The sequence below is a fragment of the Hesperophylax consimilis genome, chromosome 4, assembly GCF_061612785.1.
Source record: "Hesperophylax consimilis isolate HC1 chromosome 4, BYU_Hcon_1.0, whole genome shotgun sequence".
Classification (NCBI taxonomy): Eukaryota; Metazoa; Arthropoda; class Insecta; order Trichoptera; family Limnephilidae; genus Hesperophylax; species Hesperophylax consimilis.
Genome location: NC_142839.1, coordinates 4,882,533 through 4,908,970, shown reverse-complemented (window position 1 = coordinate 4,908,970; position 26,438 = coordinate 4,882,533). Strand labels below are relative to the sequence as shown.

The 26,438-nt window shown below is 35.7% G+C and overlaps 1 protein-coding gene across 1 annotated transcript; it reads left to right on the top strand.

Moving 5' to 3' along the window:
- Positions 1-160: 160 nt before the first annotated feature.
- On the top strand, positions 161-26,414 carry LOC149424070 (myosin-VIIa-like). The gene is made up of 10 exons (XM_089651240.1): positions 161-242; positions 4,010-4,270; positions 5,913-6,097; positions 6,186-7,635; positions 7,731-8,579; positions 8,730-9,065; positions 10,826-11,052; positions 11,138-13,461; positions 13,553-14,049; positions 25,332-26,414. Exons 1-10 carry the CDS (start codon positions 219-221, stop codon positions 25,518-25,520), a joined length of 6,342 nt encoding a protein of 2,113 aa, XP_089507366.1. The 5' UTR covers positions 161-218; the 3' UTR covers positions 25,521-26,414.
- The last annotated feature ends 24 nt before the right edge of the window (positions 26,415-26,438 follow it).

Below are 26,438 nucleotides of genomic sequence, written 5' to 3'. Positions count from 1 at the left end.
TTTAATTTCTACACTAGATTAAACAAATACTTATGTATGACTCACAAGATAGGGTAAAATTAATTTCTGCCACGTTTTATCATATCTCCTAATGATAGTGCGGGGCAGATAAGTAACCATATTGAATGTTCTAACAGTCATAATATTTAACTGATTGAGAGTGTTGTCTGTCCGATATACAGAATTCACCTTTATGTGATTAAATTGCAAAAATAAAAATGGCGGAGTCCAGAGTGGTTTTGGTAAATAGAATATTTAATTATTTAAAAAAATAAATAAACACTAAACGCTGATTTTAACAAAAATATTGAATTGACGAGTGGTTATTCAAGTAGGTTTTAACAGATTTAGATAAGCAAGACATTTTGTGAAGAAATGGGATATACAAAAATGAAAGTGAAAAGAATGTGCAAAAGGTAAAAGAGTGATCTCACCATGCTAGAGCACCAGATTTCCATGGTGATTGTCTTTGAGATAGTCCTCCATCTCAAGTCAAAAAATATTAAATGCTTAATTTGATGGCAGTGAAAGTATTTTTTAATCTTTTATCTATATAAATAAAAGGCAATGGCTTTACACAATCAAATGAATCAAATACTTATGTATTATACAATGTGGCGTATATGATGATTGAAGAAGAGTGTAAGGAGAAAGCATAATGTGGAAGTGAATGGTAGAATAAGTCGAGGAAGACACGACCCGATCAAGTGAAATAAATATTTAAAAACTTAACCTTTTTCAATTCTTTACAATAATATTATTTCCACCTTAAAACTATACCCAGTTTTGAGGTACTCTAGAATTCACAACCTCAAAAATTTACTCCAAACCATCTGTAATCAACTCTGGGTTCATAGATAATTCAAATCAATTTGGATATAAAAAACCTTGAATTCTTGTCCAAAGAAGCGAAGTTAGCAGTCCACAACGGAGTGCTGGTACCTACCTTGATGTATGGAAGTGAGGCATGGAACTGGCAAAGAAAGGATGAAAGTAGATTAAATGCTGTTGAAATGAGATCCCTGAGGCGTATGTGTGGTAAAACCATGTTTGATCGTGTGAGGAATGTGGAGATCCGCAAAGAGTGCAAGGCTGATGTAAGCGTAATGAGTAAGATTAAGAAAGGGACGCTTAGATGGTTTGGGCATGTAGAGCGAATGAGCGAAGATAGGAGTGTAAGGAGGATATATGATGCAAATGTGAATGGTAGCAGAAGTCGGGGACGCCCGAGGAAGACATGGCACGATCAAGTGAATCAGATACTCGAGTCGGGCCATGTCAAGAGTCAGAATAATAGAAGAGTATGTATGAGACGATGTATGAATGTGAATGAGGCAAGGAGTGTGTGCCAAGACCGAGTTGTTTGGCGGTCCGTCCTCTCTGCCTACCCCTGCGGGGAAACGGCGTGATGGTTAGTTAGTTAGTTAGTTGAATTCTTGAAATATAAATTAGAAATAATTTGTTTTGCCAATAATTTTTTCATGACTTGCCCTTGATTTTCATGAATTATCTTTGCATTCAGGTTGGTTACAAAATGGGAAAATATGAAATTATCAAGTTAATGTAATAAATCATTTTTTCATGACTTGCCCCTTCATTTTCATGAATTTTTTTGTATTCATGGTGGGTACAAATTAGGAAAACCTTAAATTATTATTGGAACGTAATAATTTTTTTTTAAAAGGATATTTAAACAATATGTTTCTGTAAATAATATATAGAAAGTGTTAGATGCATTGATGTTAGAAGAAGTCAGATATAAATGAGACAATGCATGAATGTGAATGAAGCGAGGAATATGTGCCAATCCACCATCTTTGTCTACGTTAGGTTACGAATGTTAGTTTTTTTTATGTTTGTGTGTCTAAAATAAAGATAAGATTTTATTTCATCTTACAGAGCACTATTAGAAATTCCTTTTTTTCTCTCTTATTGTTTTATTTGTCGGAACGGATTTTACTTTTTAGAAGGTAGGTTATCGGCAAGAATTTTTTTATTTGCATGCCTTAATCTCCTGTCAGATCAACTGAAGCAAAAAATAATGAACGTAGTAATCCGTTATCTCGCTATAAGAATGGGCCATATTTTATCAGTGGATTTGTTGTTGGAATCCATTTTCCTATCTTGAATTTTATGACTTTTATCAGAAATTATCCAATGATTCGCATATAAACTATTTTCAACATACATTTACCATAAAGAAGTCTATCTATTTTAGTATATTTTTAAAATACATATTTTTTATTTAATCCTTTGACAAAATTAATCTGTTTTTTGTATTTCTTTGGCATTCACTATGTAAAAATTTCTAGACATTCAAGAATTAATCTGATTTTGAATAATATTTAATAAAGAATTAATCTGATTTTGAATAATATTTAATAAAACCTAACTTTTATTTATGATGCAAAAATGATTTTTTTTAATCTTTTGATACCACGCACTGCCGCAATGGGATGGTTGGGAAGTACCTGGCTATTTAGATCTGGTCGCTAAACACGGCTGAAGCCATTTCAAGCGACATTTCGATTCTGAATGGCGGTCTAAAAGTTGTTTAGTATTTAGTGTTTTTACCTTCTATTGATAAATTTTGCTTGTCTTGAGAAGGTTTAAGTGTGATGCAAACAAGTATAGCAATACATATAGACTTGTTTGCAAGAAGGTAAAATGAATGACACACATTCTCTTAGGACGGGTTGTTTCAGAGAATTTGAACAATTCATCAAATTTCAACGTTCATTTTCGGGTTCTGTGAAAGTCCTATTCAAGTTCTGTTATCATATCATTATAGGCTAGTTGCTTGACAAAACTGAAATAAAAACAGAACTTGAAAAAATCTTTTCAGAACTTGAAAATGAACGTTGAAATTTGATGAATTGTTCAAATTCTCCGAAACAACCCGTCCTTAGATTATGGTGAATAATTTAAGAACAAGTTTCACAGTATAAAAAACACTGTATTTCTTGTTTATGGTCACTGAACAGACAGTAAAAAATAAAATTAACACTGACAAAACAACATTTAAAAATAATAGGTTAGATTAAGTTTTTTTTACATTATCCACGTAGGAGGCCATCAGGAAAATAATTTCCCTCAGGACCTATGTCATCTTTATGGATGCTGTGTGGATGGTATTTTTAAGGATAGGGACGAGAAGAAGTTCTGGAAAGGAAAAAGGTATGAGTGGTAGGTAGTGTGTAACGACATATAAATCCATCGGTGTAAGGCCTTGGGTTGAGAGAGCCCCGAACCCGGCCACCCTTGCAAGGTCACCAAACGGATTGACCTATGGCAGAGGTATTTGTTATCAAATTAGTGTTTCCTGGGGCAGCGGTACCCATAATAATATTTGGCTAATTTATATACAGCCGTTTTCGTGAAAAATCACCCCAGGGGCGCTACCTGCCTACGAATTAAGTATGTTCTTTGTTTGTTATTTTTATTCTTTTTTCTTCAATGTTCTGTATCCTCATGGAACCCATGTTTATAAATTGTAACCTTTTTAGAATAGATGCAATTTGGTAAAGATAATATATATATTTTCTTCAATGTTCTGTATCTTCAAGGAACCCATGTTTATAAATGGTGATAGCCTGTTTAGAATACATGCAATTTGGTAAAGATAATATATATTTTCTTCAATGTTCTATATCCTCGTGGAACCCATGTTTATAAAATGTAGCCTTTTTAGAATAGATGCAATTTGGTAAAGATAATATATATATTTTCTTCAATGTTCTGTATCTTCACGGAACCCATGTTTATAAACGGTGATAGCCTGTTTAGAATATATGCAATTTGGTAAACATTATATATATTTTCTTCAATGTTCTGTATCTTCAAGGAACCCATGTTTATAAATGGTGATAGCCTGTTTAGAATATATGCAATTTGGTAAACATAATATATATTTTCTTCAATGTTCTGTATCGTCATGGAATCCATGTTTATAAATGGTAGCCTATTTAAAATAGATGCACTTTGATAAAGATTATATATTTTTTACTAGGGTGACCACATTTGGGTTAAGCCATTCAGTCAGGGGGAATTCGAGATCCCCATCGGCTGCAAGATCGTTAAGTCCGAGGGGAAGAAGATCACGGCTCGAGATGATGATGGAAAGGAGTTCTCCGTGGCCTTTGAGCAGGTGCTCAAGTCTATGCACCTCACTTCCGTGCGAGGAGTCGAAGACATGATCACACTCGGAGACTTACAGGAATATGCTATACTCAAGAATCTACATATGAGATACAAGGATAAGCTTATTTATGTGAGTAACTTTTTTGTGTAATTTTTTTTAATCTGATTATCATCTTAAAATAGCTGTATGTACACATTAAATATATAAAATTATCATCAACTTATAATTAGAATGAATAACTTTGTTTGGATACTACTTTATTGAGAACTTAATGGCAATCTCTCTTTATTGTACAATCTTGCACAAAATGGTTATGCTGCAAGTCACCACCTCTAGGTACCAGAGCTTAATGGCAATCTCTCTTTATTGTACAATCTCACACAATGTTTTAATAATTGCAGCATTTCATAAAATGGTTATGCTGTAAGTCACCACCTCTAGGCACCAGAACTTAATGGCAATCTCTCTTTATTGTACAATCTCGCACAAAATGGTTATGCTGCAAGTAACCACCTCTAGGCATCAGAACTTAATGGCAATCACTCTTTGTTGTACAATGTCGCACAATGTTTTAATAATTGCAGCATTTCATAAAATGGTTATGCTGTAAGTTACCACCTCTAGGCACCAGAACTTAATGGCAATCTATCTTTATTGTTCAATCTCGCACAAAATGGTTATGCTGCAAGTAACCACCTCTAGGCATCAGAACTTAACGGCAATCACTCTTTGTTGTACAATGTCGCACAATGTTTTAATAATTGCAGCATTTCATAAAATGGTTATGCTGTAAGTTACCACCTCTAGGCACCAGAACTTAATGGCAATCTATCTTTATTGTTCAATCTCGCACAAAATGGTTATGCTGCAAGTAACCACCTCTAGGCATCAGAACTTAACGGCAATCACTCTTTGTTGTACAATGTCGCACAATGTTTTAATAATTGCAGCATTTCATAAAATGGTTATGCTGTAAGTTACCACCTCTAGGCACCAGAACTTAATGGCAATCTCTCTTTATTGTACAATCTCGCACAAAATGGTTATGCTACAAGTAACCACCTCTAGGCATCAGAACTTAATGGCAATCACTCTTTGTTGTACAATGTCGCACAATGTTTTAATAATTACAGCATTTCATAAAATGGTTACGCTGCAAGTCACCACCTCTAGGCACCAGAACTTAATGGCAATCTATCTTTATTGTACAATCTCGCACAAAATGGTTATGCTGCAAGTAACCACCTCTAGGCATCAGAACTTAATGGCAATCACTCTTTGTTGTACAATGTTTTAATAATTACAGCATTTCATAAAATGGTTACGCTGCAAGTCACCACCTCTAGGCACCAGAACTTAATGGCAATCTCTCTTTATTGTACAATCTCACACAAAATGGTTATGCTGCAAGTAACCACCTCTAGGCATCAGAACTTAATGGCAATCACTCTTTGTTGTACAATGTCGCACAATGTTTTAATAATTACAGCATTTCATAAAATGGTTACGCTGCAAGTCACCACCTCTAGGCACCAGAACTTAATGGCAATCTATCTTTATTGTACAATCTCGCACAAAATGGTTATGCTGCAAGTAACCACCTCTAGGCATCAGAACTTAATGGCAATCACTCTTTGTTGTACAATGTCGCACAATGTTTTAATAATTACAGCATTTCATAAAATGGTTACGCTGCAAGTCACCACCTCTAGGCACCAGAACTTAATGGCAATCTATCTTTATTGTACAATAACGTACTTGTTTGTTACAGACATACACTGGTTCCATGCTCATAGCTATAAATCCATATGAAATTCTACCAATTTATACTGGGGAGCAAATAGCTCTTTACCGAGGAAAGAAAATTGGTGAAATTCCACCTCACATATTTGCTGTCGGAGATTCTTGCTATAGAGAGATGAAAGAGAAACTTCAAGATCAGTGTATAGTTATAAGGTAAAATAATACATTATAAACCTTTTTTAGAAAGTTTTCAGAATGTTAACACCTGTATTGTTTTCTATCTATTTGAGTTTTGTTTTAGTGGTGAGAGTGGAGCAGGAAAAACAGAAAGTACCAAACTGATTTTGCAATATCTGGCAGCAGTCAGCGGAAAGCACTCCTGGATAGAGCAACAGATTCAAGAAACTAATCCTATTTTGGAAGCTTTTGGTAATGCTAAAACTGTGCGCAATGATAATTCATCTAGGTTTGGAAAATACATCCACATTAACTTTAATATTAAAGGATTCATTGAGGGCGCTAATATCGAACAATACTTATTAGAAAAGTCCCGTATCGTGTCACAAAACCAAGGAGAGCGCAATTATCACATATTTTATAGTTTGATAGCGGGACTGAACAGCGAGGAAAAGAAAAAGCTAGAACTATCTGATGCCTCTAATTACGAATACTTAAAAGGAGGGAAGACACTGACTTGCGACGGGAGAAATGATGCCGTGCAATTCGCTGACATTCGAGCTGCCATGAAAGTTCTCAACTTCTCCGATGAAGAAATGTGGAACATCTTCAAATTACTAGCTGCAATTTTGCACATGGGAAATTTTAAGTATAAATCTACCATCGTCAATAATCTGGAAGGTTCCGAGATAACTGATGGAGCAAACGCAGGCAGAGTGGCTTCCATGTTAGGGCTGAACAAGTCTTCCCTTTGCGACGCTTTAACGAGAAAGACAATACAAATACAGGGAGACAGAGTTGTCTCTTCTATTTCCAAACAAAGCGCCATGGAATCAAGGGATTCCTTCGTCAAAGCTATTTATGGACAAATCTTTGTTATGATTGTGGAAAAAATTAACCAAACAATTTTCAAACCATCTAGCAATAGTGTGAACTCCATTGGAGTATTGGATATTTTCGGATTTGAAAACTTTACAGTTAACAGCTTTGAACAGTTGTGTATTAATTATGCTAATGAAAATCTGCAACAGTTCTTCGTAAAACATATTTTTAAAATGGAGCAAGAAGAGTATGCAAAAGAAAGCATTAAATGGGAAAATATTAATTACGTTGACAATCAAAATATTCTTGAAATGATCGGCATAAAAAGTTTAAATATCATGTCTCTAATTGATGAAGAAGCCAAGTTTCCAAAAGGGACGGACCTGACTTTGTTGATAAAACTGCATTCCACGCACGGATCAAAGTCCATTTACTTAAAGCCAAAATCTGATCACATGCATCATTTCGGAGTTCAACATTTTGCTGGGAACGTGTCATATGAAGTTGTAGGTTTTCTGGATAAAAACAGGGATACATTCAGTCCTGATGTTCGTGAGCTAGTCAGGCAATCCACCAACAATTTCTTGAAGGGACTCTTTGGTGATAGTTTAACTGATATGGATGGTGGAAGGAAACAGATTACCCTGTCCATCCAGTTCCGATCATCACTGGAAAATCTGATGAAATCCCTTTACTCGTGCCATCCATTCTTCGTCAGGTGCATCAAACCCAATGAGCTGAAGAAACCCTTGGTAAGGAGAACTTTTCATGTTCGTACATATTCACATATTTTATAAATAAATTCTATTATCTCTAAATAGGTTTTAACCCTTTTCTGCCATATTAGATATTCGATCGCGGCCTCATTGTTCGGCAGCTCCGCTACGCAGGTTTGATGGAAACAGCTCGCATTCGACGTGCGGGATTCCCAATTCGCCATTCTTACTTCGACTTTGTGAACCGTTATCGATTCCTCGTTCACAACATCCCACCGCCTCACAAGACTGATTGCCGAGTAGCAGCCGGGAAAATCTGCAAGGAGGTGCTCTCGGAGCACACTGAGTTTCAACTCGGAACTACCAAAGTATTCCTGAAAGACTCTCACGATGTGTACTTGGAAGAGATGCGAGAAAAGATATTGGAGAAGTATATACTGGTGCTTCAAAGGAACATAAGGCGCTGGATAGCGAGAAGGCGATTCTTGCAGATGAAGGCTGCAGCTCTGGTTATTCAGAAGCACTGGAGGGCACGAGGGTACAGACAGAGATACTTGGCTATGCGCAGAGGATATCTACGCTTACAAGCGTGTATCATGTCTCGCCAGCTAACGGCCATGCACACCAGAACAAGAAAGGCAATGATACAAGGGCAAGCTCTTGCCAGAGGGTTCATGGTTAGAAAAGTGGTAAGAGAAAAGGGTAAATATATCAAACAACAGCTCGTCCTGCTGAGAAAGAAGAGGGATGAAGAGCTGGAAGAGATGAAGAAGAAGGGAACACAAAACTATGAACAAAAGGCGAATGATACCCTTGACAAGAGAGTTAACACCCTGTTCCAGAATATTTGGGTAGAGAGGATTGGTGAGAATATCACACCCACCAAGAAGAATGCCCACGTCGATGACAGCTATGTTGATGACATGTTTGAGTTCCTCCAAGATGGCTCTGCAGACAACCAACTGAAGGGAAGTGTTATGGTAATACTACTCTCTTTTTCTTATTATTTGTATCACCCATTATTATTTATGTTGACCCCTTTTAAAGACGGTTTCAGAAGGTTGGAAAATTTGGGTGTATTTCTGCTTTGTAATAAAATCAAAGTTAAAGTAAATGTAATTAAATTCCAGGTGCGACAGCAGAGTGAGCACCAGCAGGCAGATATAGATATGCCGGAAGTGGAGGAGCCCGAAGAAGACCTGTCCGCCTATGACTTCAGGAAGTTTGCAGCTACGTACTTCACGGGCAACAGCAGCTACCAGCACAGCCGGCGCGCCCTCCGCCGCCCGCTGCTGGAGTGCGGAGACGAGGGCTGGGCCGCGGCCCGAGCCCTGTGGGTTGCCCTGCTGAGGTTCATGGGAGACCTACCCGAGCCCAGAGATGCCGGTGATGCAGATGCTATTCCGGTCATGAGCAAACTGACGGAAACCCTGGGCAGGGCTTTCCAGAATTCAGAAGAATATCAGGTGCATAACCTCAAATTTTATGCTGTAACAATTTTTATCTTGTTTAAATTTAAATTTCTGGTATCAAATCTAAGGTTTTGCAATCAGGTAGGTGTAAATAGCAATCTTATCAACTTTCTGATTAAAATATCAATTTTCTGATAGGCAAATCTTTCATTCAGCTACATTATAGGCATACATACTCTTCTGATGAAATACATGGTGTCCAGAAATTGGTGAAACTACCCTACATTTGGAGTCGAAATTGCGTTAAAACTTTCTTTGATTTGAGCTTTAGTTTTCCAGTAAATTAAGTTTGAAATTAAAATTTACTCAATGAATCAGAAGGGTCGACCCTGAGCCAAACGGCGCCTGGCGCTAGTAAAAACTTCAAGGGCGCTGTGTTAGGTATCATCAGCGCCTTGGAACCTTGGTTCCTTGGCCCTTGACAAGTCTATGCCAGCCCTGACTGTCAGCTATTTATTGTCTTTTAAAATGTGTTTAATTTATTTAACCCTTATGGCAAAAAAAGAGGAAAACGAAAATAAATTCTCAAACAATGTGTCATGTTCATGCTGTAGGTATTGAGCTCCTCAAAAAGTAATGCTTTTTTATTATACAAGGTGCAAACAATATGTCATATTCATGCTGAATTGAATTCCTAAAAAAGTAATGCTTTTCTATAATACAAGGTGCACACAATATTTGTCATATTCATGCTGTAAAAGCCTTTTTAGGCGTATATATAAATAAATAAATAAATAAAAAAATAATTGAATTCCTAAAAAAGTAATGCTTTTCTATAATACAAGGTGCACACAATATGTCATATTCATGCTGAATTGAATTCCTAAAAAGTAATGCTTTTCTATAATACAAGGTGCACACAATATGTCATATTCATGCTGAATTGAATTCCTAAAAAGTAATGCTTTTCTATAATACAAGGTGCACACAATATGTCATATGCTGAATTGAATTCCTAAAAAAGTAAAAGAAATAGCTTGGTTTATAATAATAAATTTACAGGTTGCTTTATCAGTATTTTGAGCTATGCTACATTGTAGGCAATTTGCAGTTTGAACATGGCCAGTCAGCTAACATCTGTCGCAATAATAAAAAACTAAAATACTTGCAGAACTTAATAATAAAATTATTAAATTTGATTTACACAAAATTTTTAGCATTGCTATCAATACAAATTAATTTACAAAAAAAGGATTATGAAATGATTGTCAACTTTTGCAAGGTTATCTGTGTTGTATCCCAAACAAACAATTCAACGTTTTTTACCTAAAAACTACCTTAACTGTGAAATTAGCATTACCTTGGTGCATTGCAGTGTTTTAGAGTTTTTAACGCATTTCATTACTGTGCATGAAAATACCAAAGTAAAAAAATTGATTTTATATAGTCTTTTCTATTATTTCAAATCTAATTTTCAATATTAAATTTGGCTCTGAGATATTTACAAAATTCAACCCGTCTCATAGGAGTTAAATTGCAAATTTATAAAAAAAAAATCAATTTATTGGTAATCCGGTTAATTATTTTTCCTGCTTGTACTGCTCAAAAAAGAGTGAAAAATTTACATGAAATTAATTTTTTTTTAATTTTTCTTTATTTAGTGTTTTTTTTGGTTTTTTACAATTTTTGGATGTGGTGGTTGAATATTACAATAAATTATTAAAGTTAGGTTATGCCTAGAAATGCATAGACTGATAAATTTTATCATTATGTACTAATGTGCTTTCTACTTTCTAAACCTAGTTTTGTTTTAGAATGTGATATCTAATAATGAGAGCGCATACACTAGTGAAAAACAACGCAAAAAGATGATAAACATGACATTGAAAAGACAAACCAAAATACGGGATGAACTTCACAGAGGACTTTTAGAAGATAAGCAAACAAACGACTTCTATGAATTGTGGCTCAGTGGAAGAACTTCTAACTTAGAAAAGCTTCACTTCATTATCGGTCACGGTATTCTAAGACCGGAATTGAGGTAAATTTAATTCACACATTTAAATTGAACTTTTATGAACACTTTTGTATTTTATTGTTTATTTGATGTTTCTGTATGATTTTAGTGATGAGATTTACTGCCAGTTGTGCAAGCAACTTTGCAATAATCCAACTAAAGCTTCGCACGCCAGGGGTTGGATTTTGATGTCTCTTTGTGTGGGCTGCTTCGCCCCCAGCGAGCGGTTCGCCAACTACCTTCGCGCATTCATACGGGAAGGTCCTCCCGGATATGCACCCTACTGTGATGGTCGCCTTAACAGGACTCTCAAGAATGGCCCGCGAACACAGCCTCCTAGCTGGATAGAACTCCAGTCAACCAAATCTAAAACACCCATTGTGCTTACTGTCACCTTTATGGATGGAACTACTAAAACTGTACAAGCAGACTCGGCTTCTACAGCTGAAGAGGTTGGGAACCAAATTGCGGAGGCCATCGACCTTAAAGACATGTTCGGCTTTTCACTATTCATCAGTCTGTTTGATAAAGTGCTTTCACTGGGCAGCGAAGGTGATCATGTGATGGACGCTGTTTCCCAATGTGAGCAGTATGCCAAGGAACAAGGAGGCACGGAGAAGAATGCCCCCTGGAAATTATTCTTCCGCAAGGAACTCTTCTCCCCGTGGCACAACCCGGTTGAAGACCCCATCGCCACTAATCTCATATACCATCAAATAACAAGAGGTGTTAAATTTGGCGAATACAGATGTACAACTGAGAATGATATAGCCGTGTTGGCCGCTCATCAATATTACGTAGAATATGGTCATAAACTGGATCCTGTAGTATTACAAAAAGTGGTAAACAATTATATTCCAAACCAATTCTTGCAAGCTGGAGACAAAGCTGTTGTTAAATGGGAAGCCTTGATTAAGACTGCTTTTGAAAGCAGTAGCTCCATTAAACAACGTGTTGATCCTATTCATTGTAAAGAAGACGTGGTTATCTTTGCTAAACTCAACTGGCCAATTCTCTTCTCCAGATTCTTCGAGGCAATCAGAACAAAGGGAGCGTCGGTAACAAAGGATAATGTTATTATCGCCGTCAATTGGACAGGAATATATATTGTTGACGACCAAGAGCAAATTCTTCTAGAACTTTCGTTTGTGGAAATTACTTATGTCGGCTTCAATAGAGACAAAAACTCCAAATTCGGTAAGTTCACGCTAATGACTATTCAAAAAGAAGAAATCGTATTTGATTGTCTGGACGCAGAAGATCTGAGTAACTTGGTCATCTTCTTGATAGATGGTCTCAAAAAGCGATCACTGTATGTCATTGCCCAGAAAGACGTCAAGGAATCAGCAGACACTTCGTCCTTCCTGGAGTTCAAGAAGGGCGATCTGATTACTTTGGTAAATGATGTGGGTGATACGATCATGACGTCAACCTTTGGCAATGGAGAGTGCAATGGTCGCTCAGGAATATTTTCAACAGAGCATGTATATGTATTACCAACAATGAGTAAACCTCCGCAAGATATTTTGAATCTGTTTAAGAAAGATGGTGCAATGGACAAATATAAACAAGAGAAATCCAAGTACAATACAATGCAGCGCAAGAAAATGCACACCTTACAGAAATACGCCCAGGAACACTTCAGAGAAAACTATAATGCCACGGCCACAATATCCAAAGCCTCGGCAATCATGACAGTTAGAAAGGGAGCATCGGAAGAGTTGTGGAGACACGGGCGAGAACCAATCAAACTGCCACTTCTGCAAAAGTTGCAAGGCAACGCAATGCTTTGTAAAGAAGCCTGTTCCATATTCGTCAGCGTGCTGAAGTACATGGGTGATATGCCCGCCCCCAGACCGCGTATCGCCTCGGAATACACAGACGAGATATTTGGTCCCGCTTTGAAACATGAAGTTCTCAAGGATGAAGTTTATTGCCAAATCATGAAACAGTTGACGAACAATCGCATCCAGTTGAGTGAAGAGCGTGGCTGGGAATTGATGTGGCTAGCTACCGGTTTGTTCTCGTGCAGTCAGACCCTTGCCAAAGAATTGGTAGAGTTTTTGAAAACACGTCCTCATCCTATTGCCAAGGAATGCCTCCAACGGTCATATAAGTCTCAGAAGAGCGGACAACGACAGTATCCACCATACTTGGTGGAAGTGGAAGCCATACAACATCGCAGCTTGCAGATTTACCACAAGGTTTACTTCCCAGATGATACTGACGAGGCTTTCGAAGTTGATTCCACTACAAAAGCTAGAGATTTATGCCTTCAAATAGCTGAGAGACTGGACCTCAGAAATAGTGATGGATTCAATTTGTTCGTTAAGATTGCCGACAAGGTATTCTCAGTACCAGAGAACTACTTCTTCTTTGACTTCATACACGAGCTCATAGACTGGATTAAACAATCGCGACCGGGACGTAATAGTAAGTCATATTTACATCAATTCGTATCTTAGTCAAAGTTATTTTTGTACATATGAGGAGTACCTAATAAATACTCACTTATTTATTACAGCTGGTGCTCCAATACAATTCCAATATCAGATATTCTTCATGAAGAAGCTGTGGATTAACACTATCCCTGGGAAGGATGTCAATGCCGATCAGATATTCTATTATCCTCAAGAGTTGCCCAAGTATCTGCGCGGATATCACAAGTGCGGTAAATCTGATGCAGTCATGCTGGCTGCTTTGATATACCGGGCGAGATATGGAGAAGATATTTCCCAAATGGCCGGCGCTGCTTTCCAACTGCAGAGCCTTTTGCCAGTGGACTTCTTGAAACTGCAGCCGCAATCCGAGTGGCGCAAGCAGATAGGAACTGCCTACATGAGGGATAGCGAAAAGACTCCGGAGCAAGCCAAGGAAGCCTTCCTCAATATTCTTTACCAATGGCCAACATTTGGCACGGCCTTCTTTGAAGTCAAGCAGACGACAGATGCCAGCTACCCTGAAGTGGTTATTATTGGCATCAACAAGAACGGAGTCAGCATCATTCACCCTCAAAACAAGGTAAGATTAATCAATTATTACTGGTTCAACAAATACCGTTCATATTAGTAACACGCACATATTATGAAAATAATTTATTTATACACCTAAAAAGGCTTTTACATAAAAATGATATATGATGCAGTGTACATAGGAGAATATCTGTATTATATAGAGAATAATATGTAATAGTATTTAGATGTAATCCATTATAAAGCAGGTACAAAATAGATCTATGAATACACAAATATAAAATTGTGATTACAAGTAAAATGAGAATATAATGAACTAATGATGAAACAATAATAGTAAATCGTAACAGTAACATAAAATAAAATAGAAATTAGAACAATACTCCATATTAGACAAATCACTAAAACTACATTACAAAAACTACCATAATTTGCAGGATTCAACAAAGTGCTGGTATAGATTACGCTTAGTTCTATAAATGATGTCATTAAATATACCAATAGAACCTCCAAACTTGTTGCCTAGAAGATGCATCCTATTGTTTAGTGAATGTGTCTGAGTTGGTTGCGTATGTATTACAGAAGAATGTTACATTTTGTCTTGTGTTTCTACATGTCGGTACATGGAATTTTATAGTGACGACGATGGCAGGGCTGTCAATTAAGTTATTAATGAGTCTGTGTAATACAACCAGGTCTGACATAATTGTGCTGTCAGACAGCGTTATTAGGTGTAATTGATTAATCAAACTGACATAATGAATGTATTCAATTGGAATAATTTTGAGCTTAAAATTTATTTACCTAAGAAATTTGTGCTGAACTCGTTACATATATTGTTAGAGTGAATTGTATACAAAGGGGTCAAATAGGTGAATTATATTCCACTTGACTTCTAACTAATGGAATATAGCATTCTCATACAATCTAATTACTTAAAATCTATTAAAGTTCTGCAAAGGAACCAAGCATCTTTGAAGCCTTATTGGTCATGTTGTTTATATGTGCAATGAATGGCAAGTTTTCATTGAATATTACAACCAAGTCACAAATTTCCGACACCGGTATTAATTAAATATCATTTAATGCATATTCATGTAAGATATTATAATGATAACAACAACAATCACGGATGGTTCAGTTGAAACGTCACAATGACAGAAAAGTGAAAAAATCGTTATTAATGAACTTCTTACGTTTTTATTCAATAAAGTAGATATGTTAGACGAAGTGTCAATCATACAAATTTGTTCCACGCACTTCAGTGAAGACGAGGTGGAACTATCGAAAGATCTTCTGTACTCAGAGGTTGACGACAGAAGAATCACCAGGAAGGGAGATGGAAAAAAGGTAAAGAACCTTTACAATTTGATCAAAATAATAAAAGAAACCGAGCAAACCGATAAGCCAACTTTTGTGGCTAAAAACCTGCACAAATTACCTCCAGTTTGTTTTGATTCAGTTGACACAACCTCACTTTTAAAAGATATTTTGTCTTTGAAAACTGAGCTCTTTACCATAAAGGTACAAATGTGCAAACAAAATGATGTAGAAGAGCTAAGAGAGCAGATGATATGCAGAAATGTTAATAAAAAAAAATGATAATTCTAAACGTATCGAAGAAATGCCCTTGGTTAATGTCAAGGTCACGGAGCAGGACAGTATTGGTACGCACACCAAACAAAAGACGTATTCTAATGCACTAGCTAATAAATCAAGCTTAGAAACCCAGAAACCGTTAGACAACGGCCTGCGGTCCGATACAAGGACATCTCAGAATTATTTAAACAAGATAATACCGGTTTTACGATTGTGAAAAAACGAAAAGTAAATAAAAATGACAAGGGAACAGGGCCCATATCTAATATCAAGGCAGCTCCTCTAAGAACGGCAATCTGTGCCTCAAGATTCAAACAGAAATGAGTGCTGATGACCTCAAAAAATATGTTACTTCCAAGAATCAATCTTTTATAGACGTAGAGTGGATTAAACCATTCAAACCGACCCCATTCAAAATAACAATCCTCGTGCAGAAAATCAGTATTTTTATGGAGAAAGATTTTTGGCCCGAAGGAATAGTGTATCCAATCTTCAAAGAAATAAATCACAGCTCAGACAAAAGTTCAAACAATACACATAATGGATCCTCTTAAAATTATTACTACCAATTGCAGATCAGTGAGAAGGACGGTGAAATTTATTCACGACATATGTGAAGAATATGATGTCATTTTATTACAAGAAACATGGCTATTACCCACTGACATTAATTATCTTTCAGAAATAAACCCAAAATTTTCAAGCTTGGGCACATCTGCCATAGATACAACTACCGTCAATATACGAACTGCCTTATTATGGGTGATTTTAATGCCGATCCAAGAACATTATTTGGGGAAGATTTATTTTCATTCTGCAAAGAAAACAAATATCACTGTATCGATATTGAAAAACTGCCAGAAAATTCTTACACATATGTTAGTGATGCACATAACACAACGAGCTGGTTAGATCACTGCATAGGGACGGCCACAATTCAAAAGATGACAATAAATATTTCTGTAAAGTACGATGTTGACTGGACAGACCACCGGCCATGTCAATTTGCTTAGAAACAACAGGTACAACCGCAAGTGAGGAAATTTCCCCGATGGCTTTGGATCCAGTAAAATGGAGAGCAAATATCATGTCCTATTCTGCAACAGCATCATTTTTAACAAACCGCATTAAATGTAGCAGCGGGGTCGAACTCTGTAAAAAGTCAGAATGCAAAAATAACTTTCATAAAGATGCCATCGACGAACTATATGGGAGGATTGTAGAGTCACTGAGCACTGCCGCTAAAAACGTCTTTGAAAGTGGGCGCAAACATAATAGAACCACATCCAAACATATTCGTGGATGGAATGACAATGTATCGATTCATTATGAAGCATCACGAAATGCACTTATGAAATGGATTGAAAATGGAAAACCCCGGTCGGGTCCCTTGGCAGAAAATAGAAAAATACTGAGAAGAAAGTTTAAATGTGAATTAAGAAAATGTCAAAAAACAGCGAAATAAATAAAAATGGACAAAATATCAGGTGCAATTGAGAACAGAGACTTTAAAAAATTTTGGCAAAAAACAGGCAACGTTTTAAAAGCTAAAACACAGATATCCACCCATATTGAAGGAGACTCGGACTCAGAAAAGATTGCTAATATTTTCATAACCAACTTTTCAAAAATTTCGGAAAGAAACGAACCCACCATCTTAGAAAAACCATGCAAAGATGAGGACGAAAACATAATCGTTACGAAAGATATGGTCAAAACAGCTGTAAAACCAATGAAAGCTGGAAAATCGCCCGGTTATGATAGCCTGAGCATTAAACACGTTAGAAATTGTCAATCGTCCGCCATATTGTCTACCAGTGTTGACGTATTTTGACAGCTGCTTCAACTTACCTAGCTTTAACAATCATAATACTAGAAAATCAAACTAAAAAAGTGGTTAACTCGTCTAATCAGGATAGTGCGCGTTGGGACAGTGAATTTTTTATCCCACAAATTATCTCGCTAAGGCGGAATACTCGTCATTATTCTGGTGTTTGTCCCACAAAATACAATTCAGTGCAAAAGTGACTCGATCATTATATAAACACAAATAACCTATCCCAAAGGCGTTTTTAGCGTCACAAAGGCTCTGCCATCTCTCATACAAGAAACAAGCATTGTGTCGTTTTTTTCTTTTTGTGTGAAACTTTGAAAAACTACCTTTAAAATGAATACACTATGCTCCATCTGTAAAAAAAACATTGACACCCCGTCAGACTTCATCTCATGTTGTATCTGCGACGATAATTACCACTTCATTTGTGCCGATATCGCAGAGACCTCACGGCGAGGAACTAAGATTTTACAGTGGCGCTGCAAACTTTGCACAAAAACACAAAAAAACTCCAAAAAAAATACGTTTGAAAAAAATCTAGAACTGACATCTATCGAGAAACCTAATAAACAACCTTCATCAACACCAAAATCTACAATTGCCGCCTCATCATACGCCAGTGTGAACTTACCACCAACAACCACAGATGGCACTAGTAATCTGACAATCGATCTATTTTTAACTGAATTCGCAAATTTCAAAGACTCAGTTAATGAATCTGTTGGAAAAAAATACGATGCAATCCTGCTCCAAAATAATGAAATATTAAAAACCATTCAAAACATATCTCAACAGCAAGAAGATTTAAAATATCGAATAAATAATTTGGAAAAACTACATGAACAAGTAAACTCAGCCTTAAATTCAAGACTTGAGGTCTTAGAAAAAAAAAGCGAAAAAAATAAAGAAAATGAAATAAAAATTTGTCTCTTGACTGAACGAAATGAAGACCTAGAAAAAAGAATAATAGCGATCGAGATTGACCAAGAAAACAGGAACAGACGAATCAACAATACTTGTTTGGAACTTCGAGGACTTCCAGAATTCAAAGAGGAAACATCACAAACCTTAAAAGACATTATATTCAACACCAGTAAAATAGTAGACTGCCAACTAAATACAAATGATATTTATAATATATATAGAGTATCACAAAGAAACAAAAATATTCCTCCAACAGTTAAACCTAGGTCAGTGGTAATTAACTTTAATTCAATACCGTTAAAAGAGGAACTCCTTAATGCTATAAAAAAATATAATAGGTCTTGCGAAAATATTGGGGACAAACTAAACACGGGAACAATCGGATTGTCTGGCCCAATTACACCCATATACGTCTCAGAACTCCTCACGTCTAAAGGCAAACGGCTTTGGTATCTAGCTCGCCAACGTGCGACGGAATGTAAATATAGGTTCGTCTGGACGAAAGCAGGTCTAATCTACATGAAAAAAGATGACTCTTCTCGACCTATATTAATAGACTCAGAACAAGCTATACCGAAGCTCTGACTACCTGCTCTTTATTCTGATTATCGTGATAAAACTACTGACTACCGCTTTATATCGCCATTTCATACTCTATTACATAACAGCACTATATTATATGAACACCTAGGTTTTTGCATAACTCCAATTTGTACTGGAACAATTTTAATCCTAATTTTAATTTTAACTTTAATTTTAATCTTTATTCTCTCTAGAATGGTAACTACACTTATTATAAGATTATTATTTGATTTATTAGTAATATTACTAATAATTCGGCAAAAGAGAACTCTAATCAACATATTTTATATAACCCAGATATTACTTATTTTTCATACTTATACTACTTTTTACTGTCTTTTGAAAGAGAAAATGCCACACACCAACTACATACGTTATTTATTTCCTGGATTTTATTTCAGATATTATTTCTTACTCATATATATTTTAATTTTCCTAATTACATCATTTTGTTTACAGTTTTGTCGCTACATATTTCGTACTACAAGTATTTATATGATAATAAAATACTGTTTTATAACTTTACCCAGAAAACAACAATTAATTTTTGAATTCTAATGGTAATAAACGATCTTCAACATGAAATCGATAGTATCTTAGTGCCAAATACTGAAATAATTTTTGAAAACATTAACAAAATTATGCAATTTAATTGGGAATCTAATAGGATTAATATTGTTCATCAAAATATTAGAACGATGGGAAACTTGGATGATTTTCTTATATTTTTGGAAAAAATAAAAGCTGTGGTAAAGTTCCATGTACTAATTCTCACTGAATGCAGGTTAAATGATTCATACATAGCCAAACAAATTTCAGGCTATAACGAATACCATACAACATCGCATATTAACCAAAATAGCGGAGTAGTAGTATATATCGACAACACATTAAATTCCTTAGTACAAGAAATAAACATAAATCAGTGTAATTGTTTAAAAATCAACATTAATGAAACTTTAGGTATCCTAGCTATCTACCGATCACCATCGTTCAATGACATCCAAGATTTCCTGGAAAATCTTATTGGTGAGTCAAAAAAAACTAAGGATTATGCACAATATGTACTGATCGGGGACATGAATATAAATACTATAGGAGAAGTATTGCATAGGCAGTCCGACGACTACTTATGTGCTATGGCTGAAAGTAACTTTATTTCCAATATTAATTCTCCAACTAGGGTACAAGGTAGCTCTAGCTCATGTTTGGATCATATATATACCAGAAATATAACAAATTCAAATGCATTTGTAATACATAATACAATCACTGATCATTACACCACTGCAATCAGTATCCCAAACTCAACACCCAAAAAACATAAAATTAATCACAAACAGATTATCGATTATGAGGCTTTATTAAATGATCTTAATAATAAAAATTGGGAATATGTTTATAAAGAGACTGAAGTTAACAATGCTCTAAACTATTTTATTAATGAAATCAATACATTCATAACAAAACACACAATAACTAAACGCATTCCATATAGTAAAATACATCTCACACCATGGATTACCAACGGCATTGTTAAATCTATACACAAAAGAAATCACCTTCATAAAATAGCTAAACGAGACCCATTGAACGATACTAAACAGCAAAACTATTACCGTTACCGTAATATTTGCAAAACCGTTATTCGCAAATGTAAAGAGCGTTATTATAAATTCTTACTTGATAAGGATAATTCGTCTACGCGTCATTATGAAGAAACCCTTCAGATACTCGAGCGACGCTCTCTTCAAGGAGTTTAATGTGCTTGATGTTCGACAGTGTTACATAAAAAAAATAACAATCTGCGTCCACAAAAACAAAAACAAAACGATAACAGTCGATCATAATCATCACACCAGAAGTAAGAGCAGAAACGACCTTTCTATTCCAACTAGCAATACTGCGGCTTATCAAAAAGTTTTCTCATACCTGGGACCAAAAATATACAACAAAATCCCCTCTCAATTTAAACTATGTGAATTATCAGCCTTCGGTACTAAAATTACTAAATGGTTATTAGACTTAGGTAGGACAGATTCCGAAAAATTATTAAAAAACGTAGTCTGAGTTGATTTCCTCGATTTTGTATTTTGTATTTACCTAAAAAATATTTTTTTTATTTTTCTTTCTTACATTGATATATTATATTTTTATTTTATATTTTACATGTACCTATCTGGATTTTATTGTTCATTACTGCTAAATTGTATTTTCCTAAAAAAATATTTTCTTTCTATTTTTCTTTCTTACATTTATATGTTATATTTTAATTTTATTTTATATTTTACATGTACCTACCTGGAATTATGTACACGCAACCTGCCAATTTGACTGTCCTAAAACGGGAAACTTCCTAGTTGGACAGTCAAAGCTTCCTTTTATATTTGTATATCTTGTATGTAATAAATGTAATAAAAAAAAAAAAATAAAAAAAAATGCTGGTGAAAAAATAAACACGCTTCTAGCAACGCTATTCACACAGATACTTCAACATATGCATATGCCAAGGAACTTCTCACGTACAATTATAGTACCGTTAGTTAAATCCAGACAAGTTTAAGGTTATTTACGTCCGACAATCAATTTGGTTTTAAATCTAAATTGTCAACAGATTGGCAATATTCAGTTTGAAACAAAGTATTGAATATTACAAGGCAAGAAAAACAACAGTGTATGCTTGCTTTCTAGACTTAAGTAAAGCTTTCGACCGAGTATCTCATGCACTGCTTTGGAAAAAACTAAAAGGAAGGAAGATGCCCAGTTCAATAATTAACATTCTGGTAGTCTGGCATGGACAAAATATCAGGTGCAATTGAGAACAGAGAATTTTTGGCAAATACAGGCAATGTTTTAAAAGCTAAAACACAGATATCCACCCATATTCACCAACAAGAGAAACCAAGTTATCTGGAAAAATAAAATGTCAGCACCAGTGAAAACTGAATGCGGCGTCAGATAAGGTGGAAGCTGATCACCGATTTTATTTAACGTCTATATGAATGATTTAAGCTATAAACTCACCTCGGCAAATGTAGGTTGTACCTGGGAAACATTTGCATAAATAACATTGCGTACGCAGATGACATGGTTATTTTGTCTCCAAGCATTAAAGCATTGAGAAAGCTGTTAAAGATATTCGAAGAATATGCCGCTGAACATAGCATGGTCTACAACCCAACTAAATCTGTGTTACTAGTATTGAAGTCGGGCGCAGGCCCTACAAAAGTACTACCCGTATGCCTAAACGGCACAAAAATAACTGAAAAACCGGAGATCAAATACTTAGGACACATCGTAACAGTGGAGCTCGATGATAATATGGATATTGGGCGACAGAGAAGATCACTGTGCCTCAGAGCAATTATGATTTCTCGACGATTTAATAAGTGTAGCCCAAAAGCAAAAAGGCAACTTTTTAACGCATACTGCACCTACCTGTAAGTCTAAACGGCACAAAAATAACTGAAAAACCGGAGATCAAATACTTAGGACACATCGTAACAGTGGAGCTCGATGATAATATGGATATTGGGCGACAGAGAAGATCACTGTGCCTCAGAGCAATTATGATTTCTCGATGATTTAATAAGTGTAGCCCAAAAGCAAAAAGGCAACTTTTTAACGCATACTGCACCTACCTGTAAGTCTAAACGGCACAAAAATAACTGAAAAACCGGAGATCAAATACTTAGGACACATCGTAACAGTGGAGCTCGATGATAATATGGATATTGGGCGACAGAGAAGATCACTGTGCCTCAGAGCAATTATGATTTCTCGACGATTTAATAAGTGTAGCCCAAAAGCAAAAAGGCAACTTTTTAACGCATACTGCACGAGCCTATATACCTCGGAGCTGTGGACTAACTTCAACAAAACATCTCTAAAAAGAATGGAAGTACAGTACAACAATTCCTACCGAATACTTTTTGGGCTTTCCTGGTACTGCAGTGCCACTGAGATGTTTGTAGAACGTGCTCCCGGATTCCGAGCACTAATGAAACAACGGATCACCAGCTTTCGAACGCCACTAGCCACAAGCGAACTTCTGGGAGGGACTTATTTACAAGCGATGGAGCCAATTCCCGAAGTCATAGATTAAAAAAATATAAACATATATATTTTTTTAATATTTTTTCTTTTTAAAAAAAACTTAAGTCTCATTATGTTTTTTTTTTGTATTATTATTTGTTTTTTTTTCGTTTACTGTGGTACCTTACAATATTTTTTATATTTAATTTATATATTCTTTGTATAATATGGAGCTCGTGGGATTGCACCTTCCTCCCCGAGATCTGGAATAAACAAGAAAAAAAATATATATATATTAAATTAGAAATAGTATTACTTGAAATTTCAGTATGTTAAAAAATAAAGCATTTTGTTAACACCTTTGATGAAGTTGATCTAAGTTAGTCTGTAAAATTTGGCAATCGTATACATTTCGTATTCTTTTATATATTTTTTAAGTCGTCTGCAAATAGTAGGACTTCAACATCTTTAAATTGGTCAACAATGTCATTGATGAATAATTCGAAAAATATTGGGCTGAGATGGGACCCTTGAGGAACCCCACTTGTGGCCTTAAATGTATAAGATTGCACAGAATTAATCTTTACGCTAAGCACCCTATGGTATATTGATTTAGGCCTAATTCTGATATCCGCATATAACCATGTCAGTTAATAATAAAATGTCATATGAGAAGGTGGGTGAATTAATTTTAACTTGCTGCAATTTGTGAGGCGGGTTTGGGTACTGCTGCCCCGGGTACCATTTACTGGATAACCAACACCTCTGCCATAGGTCACCCCAAGTGGTTCGCTACGTTTGGTGATTTTGCAGGGGTGCCCGGTTTCATCGGGTGAGGTGTGTTCAGGATGTGTGGTGGTGACCTACGTGGTCTGAGAGGGGCTGGTTTGGGTGGACCCTTTAACCTCTCCAATTGATCTCTCGACCATACGCCTTGCGCTGCAGTGAGAGGGATATATTTATACGTCACTCCTGCACATACTGATCCCTAGATTCCTACCCATCCCAAGTTAAGGGAAGGAAAAAGGTATGAATCTTTTTCCTACCCTGAACTTCCATCCCTCAGGGTATATGTCATCTGCAAAGATGACATATGCCCTGAGGGAAATTATTTTCCCCAGGGCCTAATGTGGGGTTAATGTAAAAAAAAAATTTAAAATTTGTACGCATTTCTAAAACATTTTTATTTTTAAGAGTATGTTATGTTTGTTTATCAGTTTTTTGCATGGCTTTTGATAATTATAGAAATTCCATTAAAATATTTGATTCGCAAATCAATATCACCCTTTTTTTTCTCTCCTCCATTTCCTTCCAGAGGTCAGTTAAATGTTCTCTTTATTGGAGGGTTGTTGTTGGTCCTATCCGGTTTCATTTTTATTCCGTTAGGCAAAATATTTTTATTAAAAAGTATAAGTTTTGCCAGCTTAGGGTCTTCAAATTATACTTTCGTGGGCCTGGTTTTGTTTGAAATTTTACTACCAAGCCTGTAAATTTTAAGTTCTTCGGGTTTGAACTCACTATTTCACTAATGACAGCTGAGACTTTTTTTATTGTAATAATATATATACATGTAGCATAAGGTAAATCAGTAAATGGCAAAAAAAAGAGTTTTGAGTTGAGTAGGCAAAGTCGCTCCTTAGTTATGTTTCTAGCGATGTAAAATATTGTCAGTTAACTAGCTGTAGTTCCCGGCGTTGCCCGGACTTTATACTAAGTTTTTCAAAATCTGCTGTAGACAGTAATTTTCCTCTTATTTTGAACGTCAACGGTGGGGGTGATTTTTGAAATTTCATGTAGACAGTGAACTTCCTCCTGTTTTGAATGCAAAGTGTGCAAAATTTCGTCAATCATTAAATAGTAGATTTGTATAAAAAGCTAAGATATGCCGCCCGCCACAGACACTCTTTTTTTATATATAAAATAATATGGAATTTTCTTGAACCAAAGGATATAAGTGAAGAACACAACAAGGTCGAAATTTTGAGTACTTTTTACTTATCCTCTTTTTCCTTTCACATACAGATATATGTAGGTTGAAAAATCATTAATCTTAATTTGGCATCAAGAATGCAAACATAATGACAAATTTATTAGATTGCAATCGATCGATTGTGATAATTATTTATTGAGATGAAATCAATCCATTTGCCATTTACCGTAACTTTACTTTTGATAAGACTAAATTATTTATATATTATTCAACAGAGATGTACAGATTTTTTTGGTGATAAAAATAAGAGATTATAGTACATATTTACAAATCACAATAATTTAGTTAACCTACTTGGGAGTTAATTTTATATACTAGAATAATTTGAAGTTGACCATAATAGTTAATTTGAAATTTCCTGTTTCAGAACATATTGGTGACTTATCCATTCTCGGAGTTGGCCAACTGGTCTTCTGGTAATACCTACTTCCACATGACGCTTGGCAACTTCATGAGGGGATCCAAACTACTCTGTGAAACATCTCTCGGATACAAGATGGATGACCTCATTTCTTCATACATTGATCACATGAAGATTGCGGCCGAAAAGAAATAGTGAACAACCAATGTCTTTCGAACAGCTATTATCTCAAGTATTTATTGATAACATCATGGTGCTATGTCCCAAGGTGGGATTTGGCCTTCTCCATAAATGTTCTCCTTCGAATCGCCATTTACCTCCAATTCTCAAGTCTTCCCATTCTGTTCCAATATTTTTCCAACAGTCAACCTACCTTTTCCTCTGGGTCACTTCAAGTATTGATTTTTGGTATTCATTCTACATGGCTAGCCAATCGCTGTCTTCCGAACCCACAAGATCTAATATTTGAAAAAATTATCTTTAACTAACTATCTATCTACACTTATTGTGCAATCATCTTTTATGCCTGAGCTGTGAGATAAGCTTAATTAGTCAATTTTTCTTCAGCATGCAAAAACTCCATACAACAAAATATGATAGACACAAAGTCACAATGAACATGTCTCTTGTGCACAACTTCTTCAGAATACGTAATAATAGCCCTTGAGTGCGTTTGTGATTGTGCATGTTTTAGTGATTTATGTGGTGACAGTACGATATTAAACCTTTCGTCAAACGGGTCGGTAAGAAATTGTCATAAACCAAATGCTGTTAGACCCTGCGTAGAAAAGTTTCACACTGAACTGCACTGCAGATCGTTGCCGATATAGCGAACTTAATTTTCTGCACAGGGTTTTGCAGCATTCGGTTTATGTCGATTGCTTACCAACCCATGGGACGACAGGCTTAAATTGACACAAAATACAGTTTTTAAGACGTTATCCTTTGAAAATCATTTTAATTATTGTAGCGGCACTTCTGGGTGTCGGAAAATGACGGTTACAGACATGTGTCCAAAGTTTTTAAATTGACAAGTATAGGTCAGAGAGCAAACAAAAGCGTTAAAATCATTATTATGTATGTATATTTATTTGAAGGTTTTGCGCTGTTTAA